The sequence below is a fragment of the Lepus europaeus genome, chromosome 4 (genome assembly GCF_033115175.1).
Source record: "Lepus europaeus isolate LE1 chromosome 4, mLepTim1.pri, whole genome shotgun sequence".
Lineage (NCBI taxonomy): Eukaryota > Metazoa > Chordata > Mammalia > Lagomorpha > Leporidae > Lepus > Lepus europaeus.
Window position 1 is genome coordinate 103799045 of NC_084830.1, and position 17686 is coordinate 103816730.

A 17686-nucleotide genomic window follows, 5' to 3' on the forward strand; every position below is an offset into this window, starting at 1 on the left:
ACCCTGGAGGACTGCCAGAGACCCCAGGCGCCAGGTAGAAGGGCCCAAGAGAGCTACTGGAGGGTGTGACCCTGGAGGCAGCACAGGAGGACCAGAGGCAGGGAGCCCTGTAGGGAAAGCTGGCCACATTTCCAGACCCAGCTGGCTGCCTGGGCTTAGTCTACTGTGCCCAGGGCAGCTGGGGAGTTGAGGGGCCCCCGGGGGAGGGGAGGCTGCCCTGAGGCAGCAGCTGCAACAGGGACACCTGTGATCAGCTGGTCTCAGAGCCACCCAGCCGGCTTGGGGACTGGGAACAGGTTTGCCTGGCACGGATGAGCTAACAAGGATCTGGTTCCCTCCGAGACACCCAGCTTCAGCTCTCTGCACCCTCCCCCTGGGCCTGGCCTGGTTTCTGGCACAGCTGCCAAGTTTTGGTACCGCCCACCCACTCCCCACTGGCTGCACTGGCCGGCCCAGCTCCCTAATAACTGGGTGGGGAGCTGCTCTGCAGAGCTGGGGCCCTGAGAGGTGGGCACCTAGCCTGGCCAGCTTCTGGCCGGGAGGAAGTGATCTGGGCACCAAGCCAGCACCTGGAGGAACCACTGGCTCAGAGACCTGGGCTTCCAGGGGCTGTGGAATGGGAATCAAGGTCCTGAGGACGCTCCCTTTCTCTCCGTAGGCACAGGACTCCAGCTCAAGTATGAGTCCAGATGGGTCTCAGCTAGGCCCACAGGTCTGTCCAGGACACAGGCTCTACCCAAGCCTGGCTAGCGCTACAATGGGCTGCGGCTGGTGGGAAGCAAAGGGGCAGAGGGAGAAACAGGAAGTGGCCTCCAGGCCTGCATGCAACCCAGAAGCCAGCTTCTGGAGGCCGGGTGCCCCAAACACACCCCCCTGGTCACACCCACCACCCACAAGCACATCTCTGCACACACCTATCACTCACAGGGCCGTAAACACAGCATCCCCACGCAGACAGCTCACACACCCCTCTCCACCCTAAAAAGGCTGGGTGGCTCTCCACAGCTCACACCCCCATGTCCCCACCCACTGGCTCCACTCTGCCACTAGGACCCACCTGCATGGCCCCAGGTGCCTGGGAAGCCTGGAGGACAGGTAAAGGGGGCAACCTGGGGCCCTCCAGAGCTGCCCCATCAGGGAAGGCACTAGAAGGCAGGTGTCTGTGTGCTGCCTCCCCTTGGGGGGCACAGCTAAATCCCTCCGTGCCCCGATACCCACAAGGACCCGACACACCACCAGGCAGAAGTTAAGTGTTCCGCGAACCCACAAGGAAGCTGTGCGTCCCCAGGGGCGTGGGAAGACGCCACCTGCACAGCCAGGCTGGGGCTGTGCTCCGCCCACTTCCACTCAGGAGAGGAGCAAAGGCTCCAAGGCTGGGGTGGCCAAGTGTTTTAGAGGACCAGGGGCCAGTCTTGGCTGAGAGCCGGGGTCCAGGAAGACCGGCAGGCCCAATGTCCAGCAAGGGACGAGGGTGTGGGTGGGGGACTGCTTCCTTCAGGGTGAGAGCTTTCCAGAACATGACTGGCTGTGCCTTGCTCCGAGGAAAGCATGTCTATTCTTGCTGGCTCCAGACCCTTCACCAAGTGACCCAAAAGCTCTTGCCCTGCCCTTCCCAGGGCCCACTGCTGTGGAGAGGAGGATGCACTTCAGCCAGACGGAGCACGGGAGGGCCCCGCTGCAGCTTCGTGTGCCCCAGCAGCAGCTGTCTTGGGCTGGCCCCAAGCCCAGCAGGGCGTGGACATCCGGGTCCCAGACTTCAAACCAAGACAGCGTTTCATGTTCTGGGGATGCCCTGGTGGCCTCGCTCTGTCTTCCCAGAGTTCCCCAGTACTGTTCCTTCTGAAAAATGCACTGGTGCTAAAACAAAAAGACATTTCAGCCCACATGGCAGCTAAGAAAGATTCTGCCTCTGTGCAGACGGGCATGGGGGCACACCTGGCCTCGAGCCCCGGGTCCAGAACCCTCTGCACTGGGGCCAGGGCCAGGCCTTAGGTATCACCCGGCACCTGCTTGTAGAAAATGTGGTTTTATTCTGTGGGAGACCAATGTTCCCATTCCAGTTTCCTCCCCTCCGGAAAGACCTCAGCCTGGGTCTCCAGCCTCCCTCTCGCCTGCCTTTGGGCACCATAGGGCTCTGGTTCCCCAGCCTCCTCCCCTGGGGCACCCCCACTCCAGGGAGCAGGGCTAGGCCCTGCCCCGGTGCTCCTCTGCCAGGAGGGCCTTGCCCTGGCTCGTGCTGCTAGCACCCTAGCATCAGCCCACAGCCGCCCTGGGTCCCCCTCCTCTCGGCGGGCCTCCCCAGCCCTGGGCCGGCCCCTGCAGCTTCTGCTCCAGACCTGCATAAGGGAGGAGCCGGCCCTCTCAGGCGTCTTCTGACAGCAGCCCCCCGCTGGCGGCCCACTCTGCCGGCCTCAGATCTTGGAGGACTCCAGCCGAGGACTCCAGGGCGCAGGGGGCTCCCGCAGCGCCCGCAGCTCCTGCTCCAGAGCCTGGTTGCGACGGTACATGTCCATGTAGCCGCCCTGGATCTCCCTCTGATAACGTAGCACCCGCTCCTTCTCCTCCTGCCAAGTCCGCCGCTCCTGCTCAAAGCGCAGCGCCTGCTCCTGGCCCCGAAGCCGCTCCTGCAGCAGCTCTGCCCGCAGCTGCTCGGCACCGGCACCGTCTCCAGCCTCACTGCCTCCCGCCTCCCCCAGAAGCCCCCTGCTCTTGCAGTCGTCAGTCTCACAGCTGCCTGGGGCCTCCTCCCGGGGGGCCTGTTCCTGGAGGCTGCGCACGGCCTCCCGCAGCCGGGCCAGCTCTGCGTCCTGAGCCTGGGCTTGTGCCCGACTGCCCCGAAGTTGCGTCTTCAGATTGAAGATCTCTGCCAGTTTCTGCGCCAGCTCGGCCTGGGCTTCCCGCAGCTGCTGTTTCAAGAGGCTTATCTCTGCCGTCTTCTGGCATACCTGGGCGGGAGGTGGGATCTGGATGAACAAAAGCCCAGCAGAACAGAGGGTGGGGCGCCACTGAGGGGCACGGGCAGAGAATGGGGCCACAGCAACAGTGGCGAGAATGTCTGAGCCCAGGTTGTCACTCACCTCCCATCGGGCTTCCTCCTCTGGCCGGGCGCTGGGGTCGGCCTCTGCGTGTGTGCCGAGGGGCCGAGGCTCAGGGCCTAGGCCCTGCTGAGCCCGGAGCTCCTTGCGCAGACGCCGCTGCTCCTGCTGGGCCATGAACAGCTGCAGCTGGAGGTTGCGCTCACTGCGCTCAGCCTTCTGGGCCACCTCGTGCAGCCGTTCCACATACAGGCGCTTCAGCTCAGACAGCCACAGCCGCTGTCGCTCCTCCAGCACCTGCCAGGAGACAGGCATCTGACGGGGCTGGCAAAGCCATGAACAGATTGCCACCCTCCACCCCCAGACATAACCACTTGTGTCCTGTATGCCTGTGCTCCCACTGCTCCCCACCCCAACATTCCAGCCTGCCCTGACATCCTCCTGTGCCCCAGGGTCCAGGGCTCCGCCCACCAATGCACCTGCACCAGGGATGCCTTCCAGAGGTGAGATGTCCCTAGCACACAGCTCTCCTGGGAGCCTCTTCCTATCCTTTCCACCCAATTCCTATGCAGTGACCTGATGTCCCTGCCACATGGGGACAGAAGCCAGACGTTTGTCCCTTTCTTACTGCCTTGTCCCCAGAGCCATGTGGTTGAGCTGGCAGCCTGGGATCCTGTGTCTGGTTCATACCCCAGTTGCCAAAGGACAGAATAGGACCCAAGGACAGGGGTTCCCTCACCTGAGTGAAGGGGCTGGAGCCATCCTGCTCACCGAGGTCCCGCTTCAGCTGCTCACAGCTGTCCGGCAGCACAGCCACCACCTCATCAGCGCTGGAGCAGAACTCATAGGGGGGCGGCGGGTCGGGTAGGCAGCTCAGCACAGAGAGTGGCCCGGCCTCCTTGGGGCTCCTTGAGGCCCGGTCCAGGGAGCCCCCAAGGTGGTTGATGTGGCCCAGTGAGGAGCTGAAGGGGCTGGGACCAGTGCCAGGACTGCGGCCAAAACTGCCGCCGCTGGAGGAGTCGGACAGACTGGGCTCAGGCTCCGGGCCGGCCTCATCCAGGCTCAGGGCGTGCAGCAGCTGCGCTCTGGCCTGGCTGGCCTGGGGCCCCGGGCTCAAGGGCGGATGGCAGGCCAGTGTGTGTAGGCTGCCGTTGCTGCGCCACAGCTTCTGGCCCTTGTGGGCCGCCAGGCTCTGCATGGACAGGAAGCCTTTTCCGGTGCCCGACACAGGCTTGAACACCGATGGGCGAATGCGGCACTGCCAGGAAGAAAGGGTGGGTGTGAGCCCCCACAGACCACTCTGCTCTGCTTCCCCGATGCTCCTGCAGCCCTTGGGGGATGCTCTTTGAGATCATGGGGTGCACGCTACCAGCAGAGACCTGGCCTCAGGACAGCCCAGAGCAGGACTCCCGCACCTCAGCTGCCCCATCCCCACCCCACCCCAGCATCAGGGTCTCCAAGGCTTGACCTCAGGCCACATAAGGGGGTGTGGGCAGAGGCACACCTTGTCGAAGCGTCCCCGCTCGGGCAGCGAGGTCTTGCTGAAGTCGCTGGCTCGAGGGTGTTCCCGGTAGTACAGGGTGGCGTAGTCAGCGGGCTCGTTCCGAGGGGCTCGCTTGCTGGTCTTGCCATCCTTCTTGGGCAGGTGCAGGTAGCTGAAGAACTCACGCTGCCCCAAGCCTTTCCGCAGGAGTCCATCGGGCTGGCGGGAGCCCCGCGACCCTGCCAGCGCGGCCCGTAGCTCCTCAGGGGAGAAGTCCTGCCGCTCCAGCAGGCTGCCCACGCTGCCCATGGCAATGCCAGCAGGGCCTGGGGCTGTGGCCATCAAATTTCAACAGGGCACACGCAGCCGCTTCTGGAAATCAAGAGGCTCCGTCATAGGCACAGGTGGGCATGCACCGCCCAACTCCCCGGATGCCCTGAACCCAGGAGCTTTGCCGTCTGTGTCAGCGACCCCACCTGGCCCAGGCCCAGGTCCGGGCAAGGCAGAAGTGGGTCCTAGAGGGAATCCCAGGACAGGACTGCTGGACTGGTAAGAGAAGGGAGTGAGGCGCCACCCCCCAAGCCACCTGCCCATCTAACTGTGAATCCAAGGAAAAGGGAGTAGTGCTCCAGTGGAGGACCCAGGGGGCCAGCCCAGCTGAGGGTCAGCAAGTAATATGGAGGGAAAGCAGGGAGGCCCTGCAGGGGCAGACGGATCCTTCCTCCCAGCAGACAGCAAAGGAGGCCAGACTCCGGCTCTGTCCGGCCCCGACTTGCTCACTGTCCCACCGCCAGGCTCCCTGCCTTCTGTGTGCGGTGGGGAGGGAACTCAGTGGACCAGGGACTTTGCCCACTCTCCTTCCCACAAACAGTCACGGCTCCCCGAGGGAAACATCTGGCATGGGTGGGGCTGGGGGGCTACAGGCGAGGGATGCAAACAGGAAGGGCCCGAGGAGAGGAAGGATGGCGTGAACAATGGCTGCAGTTTCCGGAACAGGTGTTCACCTCTGGGCACTGGCAGGAGGCGGAGGGAAGGGGCAGCCGGACCCCTGCCAGTCTCCACATGTGCTGCTACTGTGAAGCCCACTAACTAGCAGGGTGGGTCCCAAATCTTGATGTAGGGTGACGCCAGCCAGTGTGCAACAGTGGCCAAGCCACTATGCACTGGCTTCCTCATATATACAGTGATAACCCTTATCACCTTGGGATGCTGGAGGAAGGGTCAAGATAACAGGACATAACCCTCATGCAGACCAGGGCCAAAGCGGAAGTTAGCCAGACGCCCAAATGCCTCCAAGGGTCCAGGCTTGCTCATCTCCCACTTATGCTGGCCCCATTCTCCGGACTGGAACTTCATCTCCTTGGAGCCCATGCCCAGCCCAGAGCCCAGCACATAGTAGGTGCTCAGACAGGACAGGACCTGCAGAACGAATGCACGCATGCAAGCTTCCCTGCCTCCCACCTATGAGCGGCTGCTCCCTCCTACGGCCACACAGATGCCCAGCGGGCAGGCTGCAGCTGTAAGTCCCCCGCCACCCACGCAGTATGCTTCCGGGACACCCACTCCCGCCCCAAACAATGACTGTCCCGAGGCTCCATCTTCCTCAACCATTTCCAGGTTTTGTGTTTGTGGAAGACAAAGCTCCCTGGGAGTGGGAGGGAGGGTGAGGCCCTGTCCCCCTCCCCCATAGCGCACAACCTCACTCTGGACAAAAATAACATTCCCAGCCCTTCCCTCCCAGCCCCCAGCCCTGAGATGGGCGTGCGTGCGAGTTTGCACACCCCAGCCTGGTCCCCGGTGAACTAAGGGTGATAAGTCCTTCTGGGGGTGTCACAGGTGGAGCAGGCTCAGGGAACTGGTGCAGCCAAGAAGCCATGGGTGCTGAGCTCTCACTGAATCTTGTGACAGTTACTGTCCCTTTTTAAAGGTAAACTCAGGGGCCAGCGTTGTGGTGTAACACGTAAAGTTGCCACCTGCATTGCCGGCATCCCATCTGGACACTGGTTCAAGTCCCGGCTGCTCCACTTCTGATCTAGCTCCCTGCTAATGCACCTGGGAAGGCAACAGGGGACGGCCCAAGTCCTTGGGCCCCTGTACCCACATGGGAGACCCTTATGAAGCTCCTGGCTCCTGGCTTCAGTCTGGCTCAGCCCTTTGGAGAGTGAATCAGTGGATGGAAGATATCTCTCTCTGTGTGTGTCTCCTCTCTAACTCTACCTTTCAAATAAATAAAACAAACCTTTAAAAAAAAAGCTCACTGGGGCTTCCTCACAGGGGCTCACAAAGACGGGGTGACTTCCCCAGGGTCCGAGCTGGTCTAGGAGAGGACGCATGTGATTCCCAAAGCTGTCCCTGCCAAGTGTCCTGTGAGGACCCAGGACGACAACCACAGCCTTAAGAACTGTCACTGGAGGGTATGTGGCCCACCCAACACTCTGTGCAAGAGCGCTGAACCCCTGTCACTGCCTTTTGGGTAGGGGACAGCAGGGAACCTGGTCTCTAGCCTGCCCCACACTTGCTCTCTGGGGCACCCCCAGGCCCGCACACACCTCCCTTTGCCATGCCTCAGTTTCCACATCTCGGAAGTGGGCGAGATCACCTGTCCGCCCTCCCCCTTACTAAAGCGTTGCTGTGTCAGAGACAGTGGAGGTGGGAGGGCTTGTGAACTTCAAGCTCCATGTGGCCAGCCGGCGGGGGTGGGGGAGGGGGGTCCGGCCGTTGGCCACCTCACCTTCCCCTCACAGATGCTCACTTCCTGACTCAGGGAGAGATGACTGACACCCTGTGTTCCCCAGGAAGGGCCTCTGGGCCAGGGAAGAGTTCTGGAACCAGGTATAGCCACAGGCCACAACTACATACAACCACACACACAACACAGTCCCACCCAGCAGCACTGAGACCTCAGTGACAACATGTCCAACAGCCATGCCCAAGGTCACCCACACAGCACCGGGCCCTTTCCAGACACAGACATAACAGGATCACCTCTGCACAGAGTGTCCTCCTCAGGCCCCAGGCTGTGCACATGTGGTGAGATGAGGGACACAGCTATGGAGCCGTGGTAAGGGGGCAGAGACAGCCCCTTCCCTTCCTTTTCCCCTAAGGGCCCCGCCCCATACTGTACACGCACCCCTGCTGGCTAACTTCCCTGATTGGCGAGACCAGCTCTCCCAGCAGAGCTGGGGCCCTCAGCTCTCAGGAAGCTCCTGCCCGCCCAGGCTCAGACTGGGGACAGTGCCTTTTCCTAAAGGGGCCCATCCCGCGCCTATCCCAAGGCACACATTCCTTCTCTTGGTTGCCTGGAAGCCTGGGACTGCCTGCTCAGGCCCCGGCAGCAGTGCAGGCTGCCCTGGGGGAGGTTTGGGGAGGCTGGGGAGATGGCAAGCTCACCAGGATGCTGGGGCAGTCTGAGCAGAAAGCTGAGGCGTCCTTCAAGCACCTGCCTGGGGCCCAGAGCTGCGCAGGGCACAAAAATGCCTACCACCCAGCTGGCTCATAAGCCATTCAGCCCTCCTGTCCCCAAGATTAGCCAGCAGTGCCGGAAGCCTGAATGCAGAGGGACCCACTCTTTGCTGTCCTCTGAGGGGCTGGCACAGGGGGACTGCCCTAGCCACAGAGCAGAGATGAGAGGATACACAGGGAAGGCAGCATCCTAGTACCTGCTACTGGGCCAGGCCAGACCCTGGACACTACCACATCCTCACAGCACACACAGGAGGTGGGAGCTGTCACTCCTCAACACAGAACAAGAAACCCAGGCCCAGGAGGTAAAATAATGAGCCTAGGGTCACATTCAGGGGGCACCACCCTGCATTGCGTGGTGAACAGAAGCCCCACGCCGTGAGCCCCCCACTGAGCCCACAGGCCCCAGGGGGAGGGTCCCACCACCTGCTGGGGGATTAGTGCTGCAGAGGGTGTGTCTGCAGCTGCCCCAAAGGAATGAGACTGGAATGTCCAGGCTCCACAGAGACGGCAAGGCGAGGCGAGGGGGCCCCAGGGAGGGGATGGCAGAGGCTGGCATACCCTACCCCCACTGCGGCACTTGAGGCTGAGCCCCACACCAGCCCCTGCAGGAGTGGTTCTGAGGATCACTCCACAGCCACTCACAATCGCACTGCCCTTGCATTTCATCCTCTCTCCTCTTCTCCACCACAGCACCCGACTTCAGACAGGGAAGCTGGGTCCTAGGAACAGGAAGTGAATGTTTCCAGCATCCCATGGTAAGGAGCAATCTCAACATCCTGGGGAAGGCCCTCTCCACGGGTCACTGGGGTCCCCCACGGGGCACAGGTGCTATGCGTGATGACTGCCCAGCCCTGGTGCCTAGTTCTGCAAGCAGACACCAGTCTGGAATCCCTCCCGCCTGCCCCTGGGTCGGCAAGGAACACTGGCTGCTGCCGGCAGAAGGTCTCTGAGCCCTGGAAGCTGCTAGTTCCAGCGGCGGCGGAGTAGGCTGGCCGCATTCACTCACAGTCTCGCACACACCCACCCACACTCGCAACCCGCAGGCAGAGGAGCCCTGCCCCCGGAGCCGCCAGGTCCAATCTGTCCCTCCGGGCTGGGGGTGGTAGACAAAAGGTCCCGGTCCTCACTTTGGCCAAAAGCTGGTCCAGCACTGGATCAGGGTTCCAGCCAACAAAACCAAGCCTGGACGGGGCCGGGGGCGAGAGGAGGAGGGGATATTTCGGAGCAGGGCGTGGGGCAGCCGGAGAGATGTTATAGGGAAGGCGAGGTTGTCATCTGCACGGAATTTCCCCCGGGAGGGCAGTGGAGGCGGCCAAGGATCCCCAGAACTGCAGGCAGGAGATCCTCGGGCTACCTGGGGGTGGGGTGGGGGGAGGGCGTCTCCCCCTGGCCCCTCCCTGGGCCTGCCCGGGGCAGCAGGGCAGGGGGGAGAGGCCGAGGTCACACTCCCGTGCCAAGGACGGCTGCCACACCCAGTGGTGGCGCAGGGGTCCCGGAGCGGAGGCTGCCGTCTTGTTCCTCCAGCCCCGCGGCAGAGTCGGTCCCCTACCCGGTGCCACCTGGGCGCATACCAAACCCTGCCACCCCCGCCCACTTCTCAGACTACAGCCTGGGCCAGCTGGGGTCTGCGACTTGGCCAAGGACACCGGGATGGCGAGAACCCCAGCCTCCGATCTGCGGCTCCCCGCGCGCCGGGCTTACCATGCTGGCGCCGCGCTCGCCGGACGCCGCTCCGCACCCGGGCGCGCTGCAGTTCCCTCGCGCGGACTCGAACCCTCCTCCGCGGCGTCGGCTCCGGCTGGCACTGCGAGCGTAGCCGGAGCGGCTAGCGCCAGGCGCCGGGAAAACGCGGGCAGCGGGCGGCGGGCGCCGGAGCCGGATTGGCGAGGAGGGGAACGCGCGCCGCGGCACTCGCTCGCCGGCCCTAGAGGCGGAGGGAAAACCCGGCCTGACTCACCCGCGCGCTGCCAGCCCTGCGCCTGGCCCGGCCCCCGGATGTGGGGGGCGGGGACAGGGGGGCAACCCCCGCCCTCCCCCGGCCAACCTGAGCCCCGCCCCGGCTCTGGGCGCGCTGCCCAGGGCCCGGCACACCCGGGCCCCGCGCGCGGCCGTCTTGTGCGCCCCGCAGCCGGCAGGCGGAGGCCCCCAGGGGCGCCCAGTCTGCCCGTGCCGGCACCTCCTCTTACCCCCTGGCCTTTTCTACCTCTCTCTTCCCAGAACCCGGCGGCTGCGGTCCTCGCCGCCTCCCCTCCGGTAAGCGTGAGGGTCCCCTAAGTAGCACGGCTGCAGGTGAGAACTGCCCGGTGCGCTCAGCCTGGTCGGGGCAGCGTATTCAGATGCCTTTGGGGAGCCAGACATAGGATGTAAAGGAGTCAAAACAAGGGTCAGGTGTGGACCCAAACACGTTCAGAGTGCAAAAATGGACACACCGTTTCCTCCTCCAAAAGGTAGCTCCCGTTTCAGCCCTAGGTGTATACCCAGACAAGCACGTGGACCTGAGTGCACTGTCCAGTAGCCAGAAGCAGCCTAAGCTGTCCTGCAAGATGTAGGCACTCTCTGTGCCGTGGAATAGTATTCAGCCATGAAAAGGAACCGAGTGCTGAAGAGCCTTGCATGCCATTGTGCTCAAGAGGAAAAAACCAGACACAGAAGTCCACCTGTGTGCAGCAGGACAGTCCAGAGCCGCCGAACCAGGTCAGTGCCAGAGGCTGTGGGGAGGAAGAGGTGGGAAATGACCCCGCCAGGGGGCAAGGACTCCCGTCTGGGAGGTGGGCAAAGGTTTTGCAGCCAGATAGAAGTGGTGTTTGGTTGCAAAACATTGTGATGTACTGGAGAGCATTGAATTGCACACTTTAAAATGGCTAATTGGGCCAGTGTTGTGGCACAGTGGGTTAAGCCACCACCTGAGACGCCAGCGTCCCATAGGAGCGCCAGTGCTGGCCCCCGCTGTTCCACTTGCAATATTGCCCCTCCCCATGTGCCTGGGAAAGCGGTGGGAAGATGGCCCAAGTACTTGGATCCCTGCCACCCATGGGGGAGACCCCGACAGAGCTCCAGGCTCGTGGCCCAGCCCTTGCTCTCGTGGGCCTTGGGGGAATGAACCAGTGGATGGAAGGTCTGTCTGTGCCTCTCTGTCTTTCAAATAAATAATACTTTTTAAAATTTATTCAAATAAATAATATTTTTTAAAAATTTATTTATTTGATAGAGTTACAGATAGAAATAAAGAGAAAGGTCTTTCATCTGCTATTTCACTCCCCAAATGGCTGCAATGGCTATAGCTGAGCCGATCCAAAGCCAAGAGCCAGAAGCTTCTTCCAGATCTCTCACATGGGTGCAGGGCCCTAAGGATGGACTTGGCCATCTTCCGCTGGTTTCCCAGGCCATAGCAGGGAGCTGGATAGGAAGTAGAGCAGCTGGGATTCAAACTGGCATCCATATGGGATGCTGGTCCTACAAGCTGGGGCTTTAACCTGCTGTGCCACAGCGCCTGCCCCTCAAATAAATATTTAAGAAAAAAAAAAAGAGTATCAGGGGCAGGCACTGTGGTGTAGAAGGTTAAGCCTCTGCCTGAGTGTCAGCATCCCACATGGACACCAGTTTGAGTCCTGGCTGCTCCTTGCTTCCGCCTGGTCCAACTCCAGCTGTGTGGCCATTTGGGGAGTAAACCAGCTGATGGAGAATCCCCCCCCCCCCCCGTATCTCTGCCTTTCTTTTTTTTTTTCATTTTAATTTTTTGACAGGCAGAGTTAGACAGTGAGAGAGAGAGACAGAGACAGAGTTATAGACAGAGAGAGAGAGAGAAAGGTCTTCCTTCCTTTGGTTCACTCCCCCAATGGCCGCCACAGCCAGCACTGCGCTGATCTGAAGCCAGGAGCCAGGTGCTTCCTCCCAGTCTCCCATGCGGGTGCAGGAGTCCAAGCACTTGGGCCATCCTCCACTGCCTTCCTGGGCCACAGCAGAGAGCTGGACTGGAAGAAGAGCAACCGAGACTAGTACCCGGCGTCCCAACCAGGACTAGAACCCAGGGTGCCAGCGCCGCAGGCAGAGGATTAGCCTAGTAAGCCATGGCGCTGGCCTGTATCTCTGCCTTTCAAATAAATAAATAAATAAATAAATAATTTTTTTTTAAAAAAAAAAAGAGTATCAGCCAATATTTAAAAAGAAAGAAAAAAGGAGCCTCAGGTTCTTAGTCGGTGAGGAGGCCCCTGTCCGGTAGGGTGCTCACTGGACGGTTTCCGAGCAGGGACACACTTGACCTTTTTGGGGACCTTGGGAGAGTCCCTGCTGGGGAAGTAGCCTTTGTGACATGGCACTTGCAGAATGATTCCTGAAGCGTTTCCACTGAGCTGGGGCAGAGGCCAAGAGCTGGCCAAGGCAGAGCTTACCAGTGAGGCCGAAGCCCTGGCAGGGGAGAAGTCGGGGAGCGGAAGGTACAGGTGACCCATGGGAACAGACTGGGAAGGCCTCCTGGGATAGGCCTGGGGGTCCCCCGTGTGGAGGGGAGGGAGCCTCTTCACCCAGCTGGACCTAGGGGTGTGGACGCAGGCCCTGAGGGGTGGCCTAGGCAGGGAGGCTGGCTTACGAGAGTCTTGGGAAAGAAATCAGGCAGGAGCAAGTGAGGGGCGGGCAAGATGGGGGGTTTGTGCAGTGGTTTGGAAGAGAAACGGGCTTGACTTGGGAAGACAGGCCACGAGAGGAGAGGGAAGGAGGCTGGATGGGTCTGAAGGGAACTAGATGAGGAGCCATAAGCCCCCTCCCCTGCCTCCCTCCCCATCCCCTTCTGTGCGTACAAACAAGGTGACTTAGCCAACTACGCACCCTCCCAACTCCCCCCAACTACGCACCCTCCCCATGTTCTTTCCCTGCACCAGGCTGCCAGTGGGAAGGGGGAGGGAGGAAGGGCATTCATTATTCCGGAACATTTCAGCAGGAGGGCCCTGAGATGTCCAGGATAAGGTGGGAGGGCCCTGAGATTTCCGACTGAACGGAACAGCATGAGCTCCAGGGAAGAGCAGCTTTAGATGGAGGCTGGGGTGCCCAGTGGAGGACTGGAGCCAAAGGAGACAGCAGCCAACCCATCCTTCCCACCCACGTCACGCTCAGAAGCAGAGCTCTGGCCACAGCCTGACCACACCTTACATGTGGGCTCCGGCTTCAGGCTGCTAGGAGCACCCTCCCATCGCCAGCATGGAGAGCTGGCCTGGTAGACGCTGCTTCCTTCCCTGAGCCCTTAGAGACTGCCGTGGTCACCAGGATGAAGAGTCGGGTGTGGGGGACTTGTACTGGGGGAACTTTATTCTCCTTGCTGGGGTTGCAGAGCAGATACCCCCTCCCCCAGGGGCTGCTTGCCCCCAGACCTGACATTCCTGTGGGGTTGGCATGGGAGCCACTGCCCAGATGCCAAGGGGTGAGGCACAATAGGGCTTCAGGCCAGGCGAGGTAAAATCAGGCCCCCTGGATGCACTCACTCATTGAGTTGGCTGAGCTTGGACTTCCTGTGTCCGAGCCTCCACTTCCTCCCCTGTGGGGTTAGTGACCTGATGTCTCTGACACTCCCAGCACAGTGCCTGGAGGGTGGTGGGTGTGCAAACATTCACTGGTCCTTTCCCTTCACGGGGCGAGGACATGAAGCCTGTCCCCAAGCAGTGTGTGCTGCCCTGGCTGCACCGAGGGCTCTCACTGCGCTGGGGCTCTCTCCCTGGGCTGCCGGTTCATGCACTTGCGTGTGGCCAGGACTGTGAGGTCCCTCTAGCCACCACCTCTGGCCTCATCACCTTTCTTCCGGACTCTTGCAACAGCCTGCCTGGCTCCTGGTCCAGCCGTCCCCCGCTGTGCCTGAGGGAGCCACACTCAGGTCCCCTCTCTCCTCTGCTGGGAGGCGGAGTCCCAGCGTCAAGACTGGTCCTGCGGCTCCTGCAGGTTCAGCCACCGCTACACTCTCTCTGGGGACTGCTGTGTCCTGATTTGTAAGTGGCTGGTTGTGGGACAATCTACTGAAAACACCCATTGTCCTCAAGGCCTCCTCCTACCCGCAGGACAGAATTAATCACCCCCAACTCAGGCCTTTTCCCTTGGTTCACCGAGGTGGCACCTGTCACAGGGCATCATCTGCAGGTCATCTGTCACCCCCAGGACACAGCCGCTCCAGGGCCTGTTCAGATTTCCACAGTGCCTTGAAGGAATTCAGGAAATGCTACCCCCAAATAAGCTGCCTTGGCTCACTGATTACTTTGAACTGATGCCACTTGGGGCACAGCAGGTGCTGGCCCCAGCTTGCTCAGGACTTCCCTCCTCTGCCTAAAGCTCCATCAAGAGCAGCTCAGTCTCCATGCCTACCCTCCCTGTACTCAACGCCGCCAGTCCCAGGAGAGAAGCCGGAGGTTGGTGCCACGGCCAGACGACAGTCACTTGTCCTGAGGGCTGCTGCAGACCACTTTAGCAAGACCACCGTTATTCACTGTCCAGTCGTCCAGTCCTTCCCCACCTATGACATGTGCATACCACCCTGCCCCCACCCAGCCCCACCACTGCCCCAGCCCCAGAAGTCCCAGGACACTAAATAAGAGGAGACTTCCAAAAATGCATGGGAAAAAATGAATTAAAAGATGTTTGGCTGCAAGCAGTTTTGAAGTCCAGGCCTGGTTTGTTCATAATAACATGAATGTTTTGGAGCCTCCTGGTAGGCTTCCATCATTGCACCCTTCTTGGGGGTCTCATCTTTTGTGGGACTCCCGTGCCCACCTCCGTGATCCACGGGGCCTCTCCTGTGAGGCTGCATTATGTCAGCTTCATTCACAGCCCAGCCAGAGGCATCACCCCTCCTCTTCTCTGGGCCTGACTCTTGTGAAAAAGCAGCTTCATGGCTGTTTTCTAGCTGGGAGGAGGAGAATGGGGGCAGGCGGCCGTGGCTCTAAATCCCAGGTCGGTAACTTCCCCGTGACCTTTCCCAGCCTTGGAGCCTTCATTTGTAAAACCGGACAAATCGCTAGGCACGGAGGATTAAATGGCATAACCAGGTCACAGGGACTTGACAGCTGTGCGTCCCCACCCGCCCTTCACTCCTCTTTCTGGAGCTGGGCCAGGCCCCGGTCTGAGGGAGGGGCGTAGGGCGTTGCAGCATCAGAAGATCCTAGACCTTGCAGAGAGCAGGCTGCCTGTAACTCCCCGGCCCACCTGGCACCTGCCGGCACCTGCAAGATTCTTCTTCACCCGAGTGCCATGTCACAGAGGAGCCACTGTGGCTGTCTGTGGTCAGGGCAAGTAGGACCCTGCCCCAGGCTCCCCTGACCTCACACCTTGGGGTGAAAGTGGACTCCAGGACATAGACTGCCCTCCCTGAGTCACCAGAGCTGGGGAGGAGCGTTTGGTCACCACCCCCTCCTGTCCCCTCCTCCCTCCAGCGGTGACCCTGGCCGCTCCAGGCAGCAGGTGGGGGTGGAGGCTGAGAGCTGCCAGGACTTGTTCAGGTTCCTGCCCTGGGGCGGGAGAGCTCAGACCTGCAGGAGCCAGCCTGGACTCCAGTGTGAAGCCCGCCCCGGAAGTCCAAGAAGCTAAGCAGGCCTATTCATGGGTCCCCAGGTACTTAGACGGCCCCCAGCCACATCCAGGAGGCACTGCCATCTCAAGTGGTAACAGGGTAGCCAGCTCTCGACTCCAGAGTCCTGTGCTCCCGTCCCTTGGGTGCAACCATCTGTGGACCGGTTGGGGTGGGACAGGGGCTTGGGTGTAGAGGGTGGGAGAAGACTGTCCCCCTGCACGATGTGGAACGTGCTTAACATCCATTAAACGGCACACTTAAAATACTTGTTGTTGCCGAACAACTCCCCAAACTATTTGGAGGTGTTGCCATAGAAGCCTCGAATCTGGGTCCACTCACCCGACATGCAGAAGGCCGGTCACCGACGTTGGGAAGAATGCGTCTGTTTATTGCAAAGCACAGATCGAGGAGCCGGGCGGCTGTTGCTTAATTCCCAGGCTCCACGAGGAGTCCGGGGTGAAGGTTCCCGTAGATCGAAACTGGGGCTGAGAGGTGCGTGGTCAGCTCGTGTCCGAGTTCCTGGTTGGTCAGCAGTGCTCGTGCCCTTCTGTTGATTGGTCAGTGAGGCCGTGCACGTTAGGGAATTTCTGATGGCCTGGTGGGCTCCCGCTGGTCTGGGGGCTACATGGAAGTGGTGGTTCCCTCTGCCCCAGACCTGGAATTTCCCTCCCCGGACCTGGAATTCCCCTACACTAGCCCCTCTGGACAGCAGGGCTCAATCTGTCAGAGAGGCAGAGGACTTCTCGGGTCTGGTGATTAGAACCTTGTAGGGCCAGCTGTGCCACTCTCAATGCAGGGATTCCCTTGGATAAAGGACAGGTAAAGGATACCTGGGGCTTAGGGAGACAGATCAGAGACTGGGTCCTGCCTTTGCATCATAGGAGTTTTGTCTCATTGTGTATATTTTACCACATCTGAGAATGTTTTTTTTTTTTTTAAGATTTATTTATTTATTTGACAGAGTTACACAGAGAGAGAAGGAGAAGCAGAGAGAGAGAGAGAGAGAGAGATTGAGAGAGAGAGAGAAGTCTTCCATCTGCTGGTTCACTTCCCAAATGGCCACAATGGCTGGAGCTGAGCCCATCTGGAGTCAGGAGTCAGGAGCCAGGAGCTTCTTCCGGATCTTGCACGTGGGTGCAGGGGCCCAAGGACTTGGGCCATCTTCTGCTGTCCCAGGCCACAGCAGAGAGCTGGATTGAAAGTGGAGCAGCTGGGACTTGAACCGGCACCCATATGGGATGCCAGCACTGGAGGTGGCAGCTTTACCAGCTACACCACAGCGCCAGCCCCTAAAAATGTTTTTAAAACAAAGAAAATCTGTGCAAGCAAATAAGCTTGGATGATCGCATCCAGTGTTGTCCAGAAGCTGCTGGGAAACTGTGCCTTTTTTTTTTTTTTTAAACAAGGACTGTGCCTGGATTGCTTTTTATTTTTTTTAAGATTTATTTATTTATTTGAAAGTCAGAGTGACACAGAGAGAGAAGGAGAGGCTGAGAGAGAGAGAGAGAGAGGTCTTCCATCTGCTGGTTCACTCCTCAATTGACTGCAATGCCCAGAACTGCACTGATCTGAAGCCAGGAGCCAGGTGCTTCCTCCTGGTCTCCCACGTGGGTGCAGGGGCCCAAGGACTTGGGCCATCTTATACTACTTTCCCAGGCCACAGCAGAGAGCTGGATGGGAAGAGGAGCAGCCAGGACTCGAACTGGTGCCCATATGGGATGCTGGCACTGCAAGGCGGTGGCTTTACACATTATGCCACAGTGCTGGCCCCTATTTTATTTTTTAAAAGTATTTTTTATTTTCAGAGTGATGGATAGAGGAAGAAACAGAGGAGACCTTCCATCTGCTGGTTCACTTCCCAAATGCTGGCTACAGTCAGTTCTGAGCCAGGGCAAGCCCAGGAACTCCATCCAGGTCTCCCACCTGGGTGGCAGGGACCCAAGGACTTGAGGCATCATCTGCTGCCTCCAGGGGTGCGCATTAGCAAGAGGCTGGAATCAGAAGCAGAGGTGGGACTCTCTCCCAGGCACTCTGGTATGGGATGGGGCAGTGGCTTAACCTGCTGTGCCACGACGCCCATGCTGAGAGGAGAGAAGGTAAAAGCCCATCATGTGCCCATCTCTACCACTCAGTGCTGTTCTTACCTACGGCCGTGGCAGCCTT

General features: G+C 60.1%; 1 protein-coding gene across 2 annotated transcripts; it reads right to left on the reverse strand.

Moving 5' to 3' along the window:
* Positions 1–2014: 2014 nt before the first annotated feature.
* Positions 2015–9754, reverse strand: N4BP3 (NEDD4 binding protein 3). 2 transcript variants are annotated; one of them, XM_062189618.1, is made up of 5 exons: positions 9685–9754; positions 4540–4890; positions 3775–4293; positions 3078–3332; positions 2015–2945 (listed from the first exon to the last, which is right to left on the reverse strand). In XM_062189618.1, exons 2-5 carry the CDS (start codon positions 4858–4860, stop codon positions 2412–2414), a joined length of 1629 nt encoding a protein of 542 aa, XP_062045602.1. In that variant the 5' UTR covers positions 4861–4890; positions 9685–9754; the 3' UTR covers positions 2015–2411. The 2 variants fall into 2 exon arrangements, with proteins under 2 accessions (XP_062045602.1, XP_062045600.1); XM_062189616.1 differs by lacking the exon at positions 9685–9754 and having other exon boundaries at positions 4540–4920.
* Positions 9755–17686: the final 7932 nt, after the last annotated feature.